The sequence below is a fragment of the Phaethon aethereus genome (assembly GCF_964289735.1).
Source record: "Phaethon aethereus genome assembly, chromosome: 20".
Taxonomy (NCBI): Eukaryota; Metazoa; Chordata; class Aves; order Phaethontiformes; family Phaethontidae; genus Phaethon; species Phaethon aethereus.
The window spans coordinates 10,207,914-10,223,568 of NC_138596.1; the positions used below are offsets into that span (position 1 = coordinate 10,207,914).

At 36.4% G+C, this 15,655-nt stretch overlaps 1 protein-coding gene across 1 annotated transcript in view; it reads right to left on the reverse strand.

Annotated features, from left to right (window-relative positions):
- Positions 1 to 14,513: 14,513 nt before the first annotated feature.
- Positions 14,514 to 15,655, reverse strand: part of C5 (complement C5) — a gene marked incomplete at its 5' end in the record, with an annotated part of 28,035 nt that continues 26,893 nt past the window's right edge. Inside the window, 2 exons of the mRNA XM_082008933.1 lie at positions 14,514 to 14,930; positions 15,205 to 15,343. Of these exons, the coding sequence (XP_081865059.1) occupies positions 14,801 to 14,930; positions 15,205 to 15,343 (269 nt within the window). The 3' untranslated portion in view covers positions 14,514 to 14,800. The remainder of the gene's footprint in view (positions 14,931 to 15,204; positions 15,344 to 15,655) is intronic.

Sequence of the window (15,655 nt, forward strand, 5' to 3'; positions counted from 1 at the left end):
TGGCTCAGAGAGAGATTAAAATTTGAAGCTTAACTTTGCTGTAGAGCCATTCCACCAATACTTAGCATTGCAGGGCACTGTGTTACGATTTAAGGTGAATGATCATTTTTATCCAAGGAAAAAAGCTCATACGGGAATATATTTAATATGAGTATTATCTTTTTAAAATAATCCAAGGTCTTGAGATTTTTAACAAAACAGATTTCTAGTACATTTAAAAATGGAATTTAGGCTCAGATGCTAAATGTTTTAAAGATTGTAGTCAAAGTGCAAATAGTATTTCCATGGCTGAGAGTCTCATTTCAGAGAGGTGCTTGAGACAGAGATGTCTCATTCTATGAAAATGTAATGTTCAGTTAGTATAAATTATCTGGAAATGTGCACATGTTCTAGGAAACCCTGAAAAACTGGTAAAACACAGGAAGGAAAACTTGTTAGTAAAAGAAGATCCAGTCCCCATGAGATGCAGTACTTCTAGGAACTGGAGCTGAGTGCTCCAAGTCAAGATCCCTGCCTGTTTGTAGCTCTGATATTAAGTAGTTCTTTAACTTTTATGCTTTTACTTCTTTTCTGACTTAAGCTACCCACAAAATAGGAGTACAACAACAGCTGTGAGATTTCATCAATTCATCTTCAAGATCAAAAAAAAAACCCAACATGAAGATTCATAAAATTTGATATATTGTTATCCTCAGCAAGCTTGACAGCTTTGCCACAATTCAACCTCTTGTCTGCAATAAAATCTTTTTAAATGTTTTTGTTATAGCTGCCTGTGTCTACTACCAGTTGTAGCTCTGCTTTGTTATAGTGATATCCTGAGGACCCAGCCCAACTCATATTACAGGAGATGGAAAGCTTCCCACTAACTTCCATAAGAGCTGGACTGTAATCCTCAAAGAGACATCAGGAATTAATTTTTTTTTCTTCATCCCCGCTCTGCCTCTAGATTTTTTCCAGATCATATTCTCTGTAGCACAGTATTATCCTCAGCTTCCTAGTAATTTTTTAATCTGCGCCCCCCCTTCCCCCCGTACATGTTCTGGAGCACCTCTTCAGCATTTGTCAGGAAAAAAAGCACCCATAAAATGGACACTATATACCATTTATCTTATTTCAGTCAGTCACTAAAGCAGTTTTCATAATACAAGCCAAGGAATCACCCTGAAGAGGATAGAGAAAACTAAAGTGTTTCTCGCTGTCATAGTAGCCTTGATAGATTCCTGTAAGCAATACTACTTCAGAGTAAAACATTATCAAGAGATTACTGAGCCTGCCTCTGATTTTAGCTAACCTGACTAGGCAGCCTGCTTTACATTAAGAAGCTTCTTGCTGGAATACCTGTCTTGGTCACTATGTTTCCATAGCAGGACAAACCCAGCGTACAGACCTGTGAAGCCGACATGGACCAGTTTATGACTGTTTCACCAGATTAAGCTCTGCTTTCTGTTGCAGCCTCTCTACATTAAGGGCTTATGCTTGTACTTGTGGTTATGCTTCTGTTTCTCTTAACATACACAGAGCCTGATCTAAACTGGAAAATTCTTAGCTGCTTATTTCCATTCTTAATGCTTTGGAGAGAACTCTGGGAATGGGAGCTGTGCCCACCGGGAAGCCTGCCAAAACACTCTTCCAAAGCTCGGGATGTAACATGAAAAAACAAGTTAAGATTCAACATCTTTTGACTATAAAACAGCTGGCAAAATATGGATATTCTGTCAATAGCCTAGGTCACTTGTACAGTGTGCTATAGAAGCCTATACAATTATCAGAAAACTCAAATATACTGAGTAGGACTAAGTAGTGGAAACAGAAAAAGGAAACTGGTTTCTTTAATAATATCTTCATTAATTCTCATGAATGACAAGAATTGAGGGGAGATTGAGGGCTATGGTAAATCTCCACTAACCCTTTCCAGAAGTTATGAATTTTGCTAATAAGAGCAAAAGAAGGAGGTGCTTAGATGATGATTTTTTTACATGTGACAGAAGCAGAAAGAGACTGACTATGCACTAACTTGTATCTCTCTTCCACTGAGACAATAATTCACTTTGCTATTCTAGAGTGACTAATAGCATTTGGCTTATCCTTCCAATAGTATTTTTCAGCATGGTTCATAAACCTGAACAATTTCCACAACACCACTGACAATGTCTGTTTGTGCCTGTACTTTATGGACATACAGCAGTTCCAAGCGTTATCCAAGGTTTCACAGGAGGAAAACGGTACTGCAACGAGAATCAAAGACCCCATCAAAACATTGCTACAGAAAGGAAACTCCCGAGTGTTCACAAACCAGGACGTCTCTGAAGAGAAATCTGAAGGTGAAAGAAAAAAATATTTTAAACATAGGAAAAGCCTGAATGAAGAAGTTGGAAGTGGGAGAAAGCAGGCATAGAGAAAGACAGGTCTATGTTCTGAACAGAGGCAAGCAGACTTAATGTTTAAATTCCTGAACAGAAAGAGTCCTCTCATGAGGCCAAGTATCTTGGCAGCTTTGCCAGTGATGGGACTCCAAAAGCACATCAACACATACAAGTTCCCAGCAGCGTCCTTGGAATGCAGCCAAGAAAACAAACCTTGTAACTCCATGTTGAACATCTGCATCACAAATTGGATGTCGAAACCCCAAAGCAAGTGAGTGGGGCACAAAGTGCTTAGGAAATGAATGCTCCCATCTGCTCAGGTTCAGTAACAATGGGTGATCCTGGAAGAAATCAAAATACGGATTGGCTTCATAGTGCAACAGTTCAGAATTGTGGCAGGTTTTCACAAGCTAAGGTTGTATTTTCTTTGTGGCAAGATACGCACAGGAAGGAAATCTGGCATTTTTTTATCTGGTGATCAAAAATCACATCGAATGCTTTTTCTTATCATTAATATTTTTCTTCAAAGCCCAGGGACTGGCAGGCAGGGCCCTGGGAAGCGTTTCTGCTCAGAATTGGGCATAGAGACTGGCAGGACCACCACAGACATGCGACACACAGGAGCGCAGCTTTCTAAGAATTTGCTTTGAACTCATGTGGGTTCAGGTACATTCCCCCAGTTTCCAGTATAAATCCATGGAATCCTGTTAAATTATACCACAGATTAATTTGACCCCTCATGTTTCCATGGGAAGTTTTTGATCCTAGCTTGTTTTTGAGATTCCTGACCAAAAGAGAAGCTTAGCTGATCCTGCCAGGCTTCTTCAGTGTCATATGGAAACTGTGAAATTGTGAAGTTATTTAGCTTTGATAGGAAGCCATAAATGACACCAGGGACATAAAGAAGATTCCCTGGTCAGCCTAGGTTGAGTAATTATGCATAACCACAAGCTGGGCAAGTTTCATGGAGTTTCAAGTTTTAGCATGAAAATACACCTTTGACTGTACATGTATAGGTACTTGGTGCAGGAAAATACCCCATGTGCTGCCTTTTCAGTCACTATGTACAAAGAGATTCATCCCAGGAACTGAATCTCTGCCACAAATATATCTCCAGGCTTCTCTTGTCAATGGGAGCACATGCCTTTACAAGAGTCCTGGCACCCTGTCCTAAATTTCACCAAGCTAATGCTTTTTATTGGCTGCTTTGAAAGCTCTTATCTGGCAGCAAATACTGAACTCTGGGGATTAATGATGTGATTCTCACCCAAGATTGTTCTTCCAAAACCATTGTTGAACATGGTTCAACATGGCACGAAGGATGTGTGGTCAAAGTTTAGTCAAAATCGGGACCTCCTGACTTCCAGTTCTGTTTTAGAACTGTCTCCCTGGATCACCCCAGCTTGCACCAAAAGCAACGGCAAACGTTACTTAAAACAATGATTCAATACATACTATGCTAACATATCCCAACTCACTGGGACTGGAAACAAAATACCTTTTAATATTGCATAGACTGGTGATTCCAAACTTTTGGAATTACACTAATGGTGGAAACTAATACCTATTTCTACCTAGCTCTCAAAGCCTGCGGCTGAATGTTCTCTAGGACCTTACAGCAGTAGGCTTTTATGGAAAATTTTATGATTTGGGCAGTGAAAATGACATTTTTATGGCATATTGCTTCTTATAAATAATGAAGGAACACTGGCTAATCAGCCTCTGGCAGAGATAGACAATGTAGGCTCGTAGTAAGTGCGAGTCTTCAGTTACAGCTGCACTTTATGCCCAGTCTGTCACCAACATTAGCGTTTATGTCTATATATTGTAAATCACATTTCAGCAGGTATAAACTGGCATAGTGAAATGTGAATCTCCCTCTGTGTGTATGTGCGAGTTGTTTATAAAATATTTTCTCTTTGGAAAATAATTTTCACATTTATTTTTTGTGAGTCAGTTAAAGAAATACTGTATCTACAGATCTAGGTATCAAGTATAAAAAGTATAGCTCCTCCAAAATAATTGTAACAACACTGATTTGCATTAGCTGAGGATGTGGAAAGAATGCACTGTTGAGGTTACTCTCATAAAGCCAAATTAGACAATGCAAGTCTGTGACAGGGCTCCTTGAAACCAGCTTGCAGTGTACTAAATCCACACTCTGAACCTCTCTCTGTTTCTTTTGGAATACTTTTAAGCGACGCCAGTGGGGCTTGCTGTCATTAAGAGAAAGTTGATTTTCCATTATTAAACCACAAAAATTGGGGTTTACATCTCAGCTAATTCAAAGTGCATCAAATATAACTTTTTGTTTGCTTTACTTGCAAAAGAAATTGCCATTTTAGTTGTCAAATAGCAAATAAATAAAGGAAATGTAGTCTGAACCATGGCACCTTAGAATAATCTGCATTTCATGACTTCTAGCTATGAACATGGGTAAATATAACTATTTTATAAATAACCACCTGTGTGTAACAAGTATTTCCTGGGACAGAAAATAAAGGGTTGAACATTCTTTTTATGACAGTTGTGGCATTTAATTCAGTTTAGTATTTTCCAGGAAATCAGTTGCTGCTTAAACATGTATTCAAATTCCAAGTTCATTCAGAACTTGAAAAGAAAAATTTAACACGAGGAATAGAACTTTGTAATGACCTAGCAATTCGCAAAACCAAACTCTTAGTTCACAGGAGAATGAAAGAGCCAAACCCAGATATTTCCCTAATTAGAGGTGAAAACATTATTAAATATCTTAAAAATTGAAAGCATATGTAACTCCCATAAGGTATTTTTTTTCTGGAAAATAACTGATGGCCATTCGAAATTTCAGTGTGTTCTGAAGAATGTAAGAATTCAGCAGGAGATTAAGAACACATTTTGCTAGAAGACATGCATAAACATTAACATTTATACAGACTGAAAATAAGCTTTCGTAAGTAGGGTCAAGTGAGACAACTCATGGTGGATGAACACCAAACTGGCAGCTCTCAGAGAGAGTGATTTTTTTTAAATTACAAAATAATATTCACTCAAAAGAAAAATGGATTTCCTTAGTGTGTTTTCACTCATCTCTTCCACACCCCTACTATAAAGGAATCCACTGACCCCTGTCAGTAGATTCCACAACTCTCTGTTTGTGGAAATGGGAGTTTGAGATTATTTATGAATAATGTTTTTTCAAAATGAAAGAAATCTTATTAAGGATTAAATTCTAGGATTTTGTACTGCTCTCCTTGTACTACAGGATTCCACCTGCTGATTCAGAAGAGTGGCTCTGCCTATATTGAACATTTTCATTGCTACACAAAGATAGAAAATAATTTTGGTGTGATATTCTGGCTTTACATTGCACAAATGCACTGAACAAACAACTCAGTGTGATGAAGTGAGTATTTCTCCTCTTCCAGATGACTTCAGGTTCTGAGTGTACCATCATAGAAAACAAAAATTATGTGGTAACTTGGACTTGCATCCTACTAGCTCATGTAAGCAATTTTCTCTTTCACTAGTGTTTAATACAGTATGTTTTCAGGTCAGCCAAGAAAGATTTATGACAGTCACTTAAAGGTACTGAGGTATTAAAAAGCAAGAATGTTAACCTGCTACAGGGATTTAGCATCCCTTTTCTAAAATTGTAGTGTATTCCTATTTCAAAAACATATTTGACAGAGCACTTGTCTGGCTAAGGCTACTTAGAACTTGTGGCATATCCTGAAAGATTACACACAGAACATCATTTCTGTGCTGCTAGTAAAGCAATGGCCAGAGAATGGCACCATTTGGCTCTCGTCCCAAACTGGTCACAGTAGTTAGATGCAGCACAGCAGCTTTCATGACCAGACCAAAAGGCTGCGAGTTTCATGTGTCACTATGCATAATAGGGTGGAATTTGGTCTATTCAAGTCACTTACTAGCTTGGATCAATTAGATTAATTTCTGGTTGCAATGAAGTGAAGAGAGAAATCAGTTCGTTTTGTGACACTTAGCTATCTAAAAATCAGTAACATACAAATGGAAACTTACAGAAATAACTATTTTTTAAAAGGAACTAAAAGGCGTATTAACCCTTAGAATTGTTGTTACCTCAGGAATTCAACCAATTCAGGTCTTACATATCTGCCAAGAGTATTCAGGGAGAATCACTTTAGAATGTTATCTGGTGAATTTTCTTATTCAGAGGCTGATCTGGGAAATACATGAAAAAGGAATAAAAGTGTAATGACCAAACTCATTTCATCGCCTTTACTGGGTTCTGCTTTCAGAGATTATCTGTGCAACATCACTAGAAGCAACTCTGACATTTACTTCGGAGGCTAGGTTGACTATGATGTACTATTATGTCAATAAATGGCAATAAAAATCCTGTTTATACATGGCTCTTGGCATCTTGCCAGAACTGACAGACAAGGCCAGTCATCTCTATTCTAGGAGATGTAAGAATACATTTGGACTGAAGTACATAGCTTTCTGGGCAAGTGCATTAGTAGGTAGGCAGACCAGTAAGCCCACAGCCTGGCCTTTGGGTAGATTACAAAAGCGTAGCAGTTGAATGCATGTTTTTCTGGAACCACTAAAGTTATTAGCCAGTGATTCAAAGCCTGGAACATTTGGAGACTTGCACACCATATATATAAACAACCCAGGAATAGAAAGACACTGTGTACAATTCAGATATAAAAGGACCTTTCTGATGTCCAGAATCCCCAGTAAGCATAGAAGTACAGAATGTGTTTTGAAATAATTTCCATTTCATAATACAGATGAATCATCTAAGCAGTGATTATTCCAAGAATTTCCACTTTTGGTGGAATTAATCCCATGAGTTGCTTAGTACCTCAGAACCCTCCGACTACAAGTCACTAAGGTTAGCATGACAGTAGATTCTAAAATCAATCCCATGTGATTTCCATATTCTCTTGTCTTACTAACTAGATCTGATGGAAAGCTGCCAACGTAATTTGCATGTGTGAAACAGATGAAGACATAGAACCCCCCACATGATTTTCATATGAAAGTCATGCCATGCCACGGGAGAAAGGTAAATCTTCCTACAGTGGTGGTAGGTATATATACACATCTCCATACTACACATGGCTAAATATCTATAAAAATACACACATATAAAATAGATATATTTAAAATAATTTAATGATCTTAATGACTTATAGGATAGATAATTCTGGATAGAAACAGAGACACAACTAATGAGATTAAAGACACTCTTTAAACTAATGACTGCCAGTTTGATACTCAAGTGCAGCATTTTTATATGTAATTTTTAAAATTAGGTTCCTAGGTCCTCAGGAGCAATACAGCCTTTTTGTAGCCTGTGTCACTTAAAAAAAAAAAAAAAAAAACAAAATACCAATAGAACTTAAATTTCACAAGACACCTATGAAAATAAGACATGCTCCTTGTCATTCAAAGTTTTTAAAGTGTAATTCATATTTAAAAAATTACATTTCTGAATAAGCTGACAGGACCCAGGGTGTGTGTTGCACAACCCATAAAGACCATATCTGTCTTTGTGATTTAATTTATTTTAAGACTGCTTGATAAAGTCAACATTCTTTCAGTTGTCTTTGGTTTGCCATTAGCAGTTAATATGAAAAAGTATTTTGGTGCCTGATCTTAAAATATTGCTCGACACTCATTTGAGCCTCTGACACAGAAAGGAAACAGTAGAACATGTTTGTTTTGCTTATGTAGCCATCTCCTTTATTGTACTCACTCTCTTTCCTCTGTGGAGTCACTGCGGTCTGATAAACTCACATTGAATGCAGGATGCTTCAGTCAATGTTCCAGTTCTGCAACTGGCCTTGCCTGTAGCCTTGAGGAAGTCATTTGACTGCTCTTGGTAATACAGTTTCTTCAATTCACTGCTTTGAGTCCACAAAATGAATCCACTAAAAGTTCTTGTTTTGTTTTGTTCTAGTTTTCTATTTCTAAGTACTATATGCATCACAATGACAATTCTTTTTTAGTCTTTATAAAGCCCTTTGAGATTTACAGATGTTGGCAAAACCAGACATTCCAACATTGGGATGTTTTAAGGTTTATTTCAGGTCAAATTTTGCTTATGCAAAAAATCCAACCCTTCTGTATAGAACTCAGGAATAAAACACTATGATACTGTGTACCAGTTTGTTATTCAGCTTATATGATATTCAGGGTACTCTAGAGTGTCAGCTGGAGAAGGCAAAGAAAATCCTTGAACCTTCTCTGTTCAACAGCCTTGTGGGATGATTTAGTCCCACTGGTCTTAGGAAATTCTCCCCTGCAATGCAGAATTTGCTCTGCTATGCATACATTGATTAAGGTTAAGGGATACAGCTCTAACAGAGTTATTTCCCTGGAAATTAATTACTTGTAACCCATACATGTTACATTGTTCTTCTAGATGTTAACTGTGACTTACCTTATATTGATCTGACTGACCCGAATGAAGAAAACCCTTGTTCATACCCTTGGCTATAATTCTTTCAATCTCCTTGCTCTTGGTTTCACCTGGTTTTATCTAGCACACAGTGTGAATACAAAATAAACTGGCAAATAGATTGATACAAATCTCATAAACACTAGTAACCACAAGCCAGAGCAAAGATATATTAATGATATAGGCAGAATTTAAATTAAAGCTCTTAAAGGCCATTTTAGCTACTCCATGCAATAAGAATGGTAATTATTTTGACTAACTGATATCTTAGTAATGCGATCCATGGCTATGACACCTGAATGTAACTTGATCTTTTTCATACAATGATATCGTTGTGCTTTAAAGAAATCTTCAGGTTCCAGCTTAGCAGGGACAGTTGAGTCAGTATTTCTCTGTTTATAATCAGATGCAAGAAACAGGAGTTTATGAGAAGATGTATCACTCCTGAGAGATAATCAGGTCTTATAATATACAGTTACCCTCACAACAATATTGTACAGTTCAGAAGTAGCAACGTTTATAGGTGGACTGCCTAGAAAACCTCACTAAGCATTTAAGTGTACTTCTGTCTGCAATTTGATTTTATATCCAGTTATTATTGGATACTGTATTATCTCCTTAAGCTTCTCAGAATAGTTTGGAGGATTAAAAAAAAAAAAAATACTCACAGAGCCAAAATTAAAAATTGCATCATCTGTGACTATCTTCTTTCCACATATTAAACACTCTGGATCAAGGATATTCCTAAGGGAGAGGGAAAACAGTAATTTTAAAGTTCTTGGACGTGCTGCTTTTGGGAAACTATTCAATAAAAATAAAAATGTGTGCAGCTGCATTTTGTATCAAACTGTCTTCTCAGTTTTACTGGGAACCAAGCTGATTTGTGCCAGGAGCTGTGAGAAGGAAATTTGGCCCTTCATCTGCCACTTTCCTGGAGGGAAGGCAAGCTTTTTAACTGTCAAATTCACTCATCAAATGCCAAAGTAACATTTGTTGTAAATCCACCTAAGTTACAATAGACAGTTATTCAGTCCACTGTGTCTTAAAATACAAATAATGAATGGCATGCACATTATTTAGGAACTTTTTGTTTTAAACAAAAAAGCAGAGCATAAAAATAGCATCAGTTAATGTCAAGAATGGAAATGCTGTAATTCCAAAGAAGAGTACAAAAGGAAAATCTAGGAAATTAAATAGTTTCTTTCACAGAGCGCATATGAAGTGACTGCATATATTTACAAAGCTGTACAAACATAATTTTATACTAGCAGGCAAAGATTATCCATAATAGCAGAAGAGCAAGATGCTCTTCACACGTCTTTAACCTCCAGCTCCTCCACCAGGACTGTGTGTAAGGTGGCCATGCCATGCAGAATAGCCACTAGCCATAAGGTTAGAGCCCCTTCAACAACGCAAGTTTTACAAATACTGCATAAACATCCCATCTAGGCACAGTACAGTTTTATTTGCAGTGGCTGATGAATCCTGAAAATATTTAATATCATTGTTTTGTATGATAGAATTACCTTAACAACCAGTTGACACAAGACACACAGTAGCTGTGCCCACACGGTATCCGTGTTGGATTCTGCAGAAACGTTTTGCACAGAGGACAAACGTATATGGAAGAAGCATCATTCGTGTAATTTTCTGTAGGTTCTTCAGAAGCACGTGAGCTACTCATGGCTTATGCGCTGATGCTTGACACCAGGTCTTCCAAACACAGAGGTGCTGTAGTATGTTCTCTGATGAAAAGAAACTGAAAACTTTAGTCTAAAGCCATCACTGTTTTTTGCTGTTGTAGTTAAACTGCACACGTTAAGATAATTCTGAATTACAAAAAAAAAAAAAGAAGAAAAAGATTTAGCATTGGGCATATGCTAAAATAAACTGCCAGTCCATCAATATGCACTAACAGCATACCCAAATGCAGATCAAAAGCTTAAGGACTGCAGTAAGAATTTACCTAACCGAACCAACGAGAAGGCTGGAAAAATAACAACTCATTCATTCCCAAACCAATACAAATTTGAATTGTGAAGACACGAACCAAATTAAAAGGAAAGATGAAAGAAGCAATAACTGGTATTCTCTAACAGACATCATTCCATGCATTGCCCTAAAAATAGAGTCTCAGGGGAGCTGCCTCAGAAATCTCGTTCTGGTAAATCCTCCTCCAGTGCTACAGGTTTACAGCAGTAGAGATTACAAGACAGAAGAGACAGGCTGAGGGAGTCTAAGAGTGAAAAGACAGTATTGCAAACCAAACACCACTACGGTTAGCTTTTATGAATTTAGAAACAGGTTGCCCTTCTATAGTTCTAGATTTTGTTTTACTGTTTTTCATTTCCCTAATTTCTGTTCCTTGTATGTATTTCATACCGGTTTTATTAGTTTACATGTTGTTTCCCTGGGCTGCTACTGCACATATTTTGCTGCCAATACTTTTTAGACTTACAAGATTTCTTCATGCAAAGCATCCCTACTTGTGCTTCTACATCAGTGTCTTTTACTGCAAGGCTAACAGTTTTGAGGAACTCACGTCATTACCCACACAATGTACACGGTGGTAAGAAGCTTTAGAAGTGAACTGACCATATAAAATGAAACCACCTGGTCTGCTGAAATATCAAGTGTCTATGCTAAAAATCACAAACTCCAGGAAGTTCTAAAATGAAAATGTCTTCTGTTTCATATAACATGTTTTAACGTGTAGTTTGTGTCATGCACTACATGCTACCAGGTATGTGACGCACTTGCCAAAAAATGCCCCAGTTAATTCAAGAAAAGGAGGACTTTGTTAGGCTGAATTTCCTTATTTCTGTGGTTTTAAGCTGCATTTAGACTACATTATCTCCGTAAAAGGCAGGAAGCAGCACTGAAGTACATTTCCCACTCTGAATTCTCAAATATCACATTTCTCCATGGGCAGAAATGGGGTAAGTATGCGATTCTTAAAATGCACCCTGACCTATTGGTTGTATCGTTGCTTGCAGCCTCTTATGCTTAGAACTCTAGACTGGTCAGAAAAGACTTTGCATCCTCTGCCCATATTTATCACACAGCCCTGACTATACCACCATCTCTGGTAAATCTAAAATTTGTCCAAGAACCTCAGAGATTGTGGGGTGGTTACTGTCTTGCAGGCAAATTTCTTTGACAAATAATTTGGGTGATATGAAGAAAAACAATTTTGCCAGCAGACATGAAATAAATATTAAGGCAAATAGTGTTTTCCATCACGAGGAAATTAGTACAGCATTTTCAGTAGCTGAACTTTTGAGAAATGTCTTTTAAAAGATTTTTTGAGGGGGAGGAGGGGGGGAAGTAAAGTACTAAAGTACTAATATTTATAGGACCTATATGAAAATTATGTTCTTGTGCTCCCTCTGCTGTTTCTGTCACAGTGGAAAACTGGGAGTGTTTCAAGAGCTGTGTATATTCCTTCATATACAGGAAGAAATACTCATGCCTAAATAAAAAGAGGAGTCATTTCTCCTGGCAAATGAATTTTCAAAAATAAAAGCAGCATGGTGTAAAAATTAAGGATAAACAGCATTATCTATCTGGAAAGCAAGCTTTTATGCATGATACAATGTCATGGACATACCTGGGCTTTCTTTAAATTAATATTAAAGTCTGTTCCATTAAGAATACTAACAAAATATAATTCCATGCAAGTTCTGAATAATATTGTAATTTCAGTTATGCTATTGTTATTGTTAATTGTTCAAACAATTTCTACCAAGACTGGAGGGTTTATAGCCAAAACATGGTCTTAATAAAATACAAGCAGTAAGCACACTACTACTATTAAAATAGTCTATTTTCTCTACACAGATGGATGACATACCAACACTATCAGAAGAAACACCAAATGAAAGAACATCAAAAGTATTTAAAATTAATTGAAATATCTCATATAACAAATAATAAACAGCAATGTCTGGAAAGAGGACTTACCAAACTGGTTAACGACTGAAATTCTTAGCACATCATCAGCAAGGGTAAACACTAGATTTAACCTTGCTCAAAGTGGGATTCCCCTGGATCACATGCTTGTTTTTTCATTGCAGTAGCATGATCATCTTCTTTTTAATACTTGGCTTAACACTGTCTTCTTTTAACCTTAGACTAACAACATTTACATTAGCGTAAGAGGATTTTTCTCCTATTATTAAGAGACTGAATCAGCTGTATAATTTGTACTTCTGAAATCTTAAAAAAAAAAAAAAAATCAAGAAAAGATGAAATTTTCTTGATAATGGTTTTGCAGAGAAACACATCACAGGCAATCCCACTTTTGTGAACATGCAAATTGCAAAATAGTCATTGCATTCTGAATATTGGTATTAATTAAAAGATACCACTTACAAAGCAGAAGTACATTAATTTTTTTCCATCATAACAGGCCTGATCTGAAGATGATATATAAGCAAAACAAGGAGCACTCTAACATAAGCAATGAAGACAAGGTAGCAGACTGCCCAACTTGTTTTAATATAAATAACAGACTTTGCAAAAATATTCTTAAGTAAACTAACACACCCCTTATGATTTTCCTAAGCTTGAGATAAGTTGAAAGTTATTGTGTGACTTTGTTACTTGTAAAATATCAATTTTTATGAAAAATAGCTTTGCTTTTGCAGCATACCTATGCAGCACTTCAGAAAAATGCTTTTTGTCTCATCAGACCAACTGTCATGGCATGTCCAAAGACATTCCACCATTGGCTCTTCTCAAAAAAATAATCCTTAGAAAACACTATTAATCCTCTGAATATACTACTGCCACTTCACAAATAACAACTGCCTGTGCAGATTCAATAAACTTGTAATGAAATTTCTCTCTCTCATACACAACAAAGATTTTTAAAAGCTTCTTATTGAGTGTTTTACTTTTCTGGAGAACTTCCCATGCCAAAATGCTCTGCAAATGAGAGTATCTTCAACGCATATAAGCAACACATATAAGCATCACTTCATAACTGAAATGTCATAAGGTATAGTTAAGGTCTTCCTTGACTGTTTTTTACCATCATACATTCAGTTTTTTATAAAAAGTAAAGAGTTAAGTTGCCCATAACAGTTTCAACCTATAGAATATGAACCATAAGCTTCCAATGTTTCACTTCCAGTGTTTTCAGTTTCAATGTTTCATTCATTTCCGTTGATGGGGCTTGGTTGTTTGAGACACATTGCAGTGTCAGTTCACTATTAAAGTAAACTTTTGAATTTCAGACATAGACTGAAAGAAATTAAATTATTAAAACTTAGTAAGTCTTCAGGACTGTTGAATTTAAAAATCTATTACTCCAACTACGTGTTGAATGAAAAATGTCACTCAACATACCAAGATAAATGCCTGGATACTAGCTTGGGTAGAAAGAGCAAGATTTTGTCATCTGCAGGTCTAAGGGTACCAAAAAAGCACAATGGGGTCAGGAGTATCTGGCTTCAGTATGGCTCTTGGCATAATCTAAAATAGCTTTAGGCATTGTCTTCCATCATTCTTACACTATAGTACTTTAATGAAGTTGGAAACGGAACATTTAAAATAGTCACTGTAAAAGAACTGGGGCTGCAGTAAGGTTTTTGTCCTAAATCCTTTGGTGCTATTGTGCTAGGTTAGATAGTTTTTTTTTTGGGTTTTTTTTTTTTTTTTTTAATACTTGCTTGGAAATTAAAGTTGTAACAAAATTACTTGACAAACAATTTTATTTTTCCTTTTAGTTTTTTTTTTTTAATGAAAGAAATATTACGTTTTAATAAGACATCAGAATTTAATGCTTCTATGCATTATTCTGGCACAAGGAAATATTTTCCATGTTTGTTTTTACAGTTGATCCACTTCATCTGACTTCAAATGACTTTGCGGTATTCTGCGTTATTCTCCCATCCAGACTTAAAAATCATATTTTGAACATTACTCTGTGTGTGCGTGTGCATATATATATATGAGATTTGATGTATATTTTTAATTTTAATGTTCTCCAAGTAAATCAACAGCCACTGATGATGAGATCTTCAGCAAAATCTTCCATTGTATTTAAAAACTCCCGACAAAAAGTGCATGCTGTATTTGAAGGCCACCACTCAATCCAAGTGCTGGAGTCCAAAGGGTACTGGAATCTAAGACGACAACAGAAAATGATCATTTGCTGCTAAGATTTGGGGAGGAAAATGCCAAACAGAAAAAAATTACATTATGAAATTGCTTGCTTTGTGTTCATAATCCTGTTTTAAATATACACATCTGAAAACACATTGTGTAACTATTGGTGAAACTAATACTTCCAAAATTAAATCAGTTATATATTACATAAGAAATATTACATACAAGCACTTGCCACTTCACAGCACACTAAGATTAAATCTCTGCACATTCTGATGGTAAATTACTTACTTGAAATTGTAACCAATGCTTATCTTTAAGGCTTCTTTTCCCATGATCAGATACTGCTCTCCTGGGCTCAATTCAACATCTGTACAGGTCTTCTTTTTAACAAAGGTTATTTCATTATTTTTTTGAGCAAAAGCCTGTCCTGAAGTAGAATGTCAAGAATGTCACAAAGCGAGTTTCCCGTAACTCATAGATTAGCCAGAAAACACCAAAATGTTCTACAGTACAGCACAGCCAAGGGATCTATTTGTCACTAGTTATATAACAGGAAAATCTGATGATAGAAAACATGTTTCTTGTAAAATATTGTAAAAATCAAAACTGAATGGTAAATAAGCCTCATGCACATTAAATAGTTTTATATTATGGTAATTACAAGGATATATTGGGCGCTTAAACTCAGAGGAAAAATGAGTGAATATCAGCTTCAGTTCCGCAGGACCTACGAGCAGCT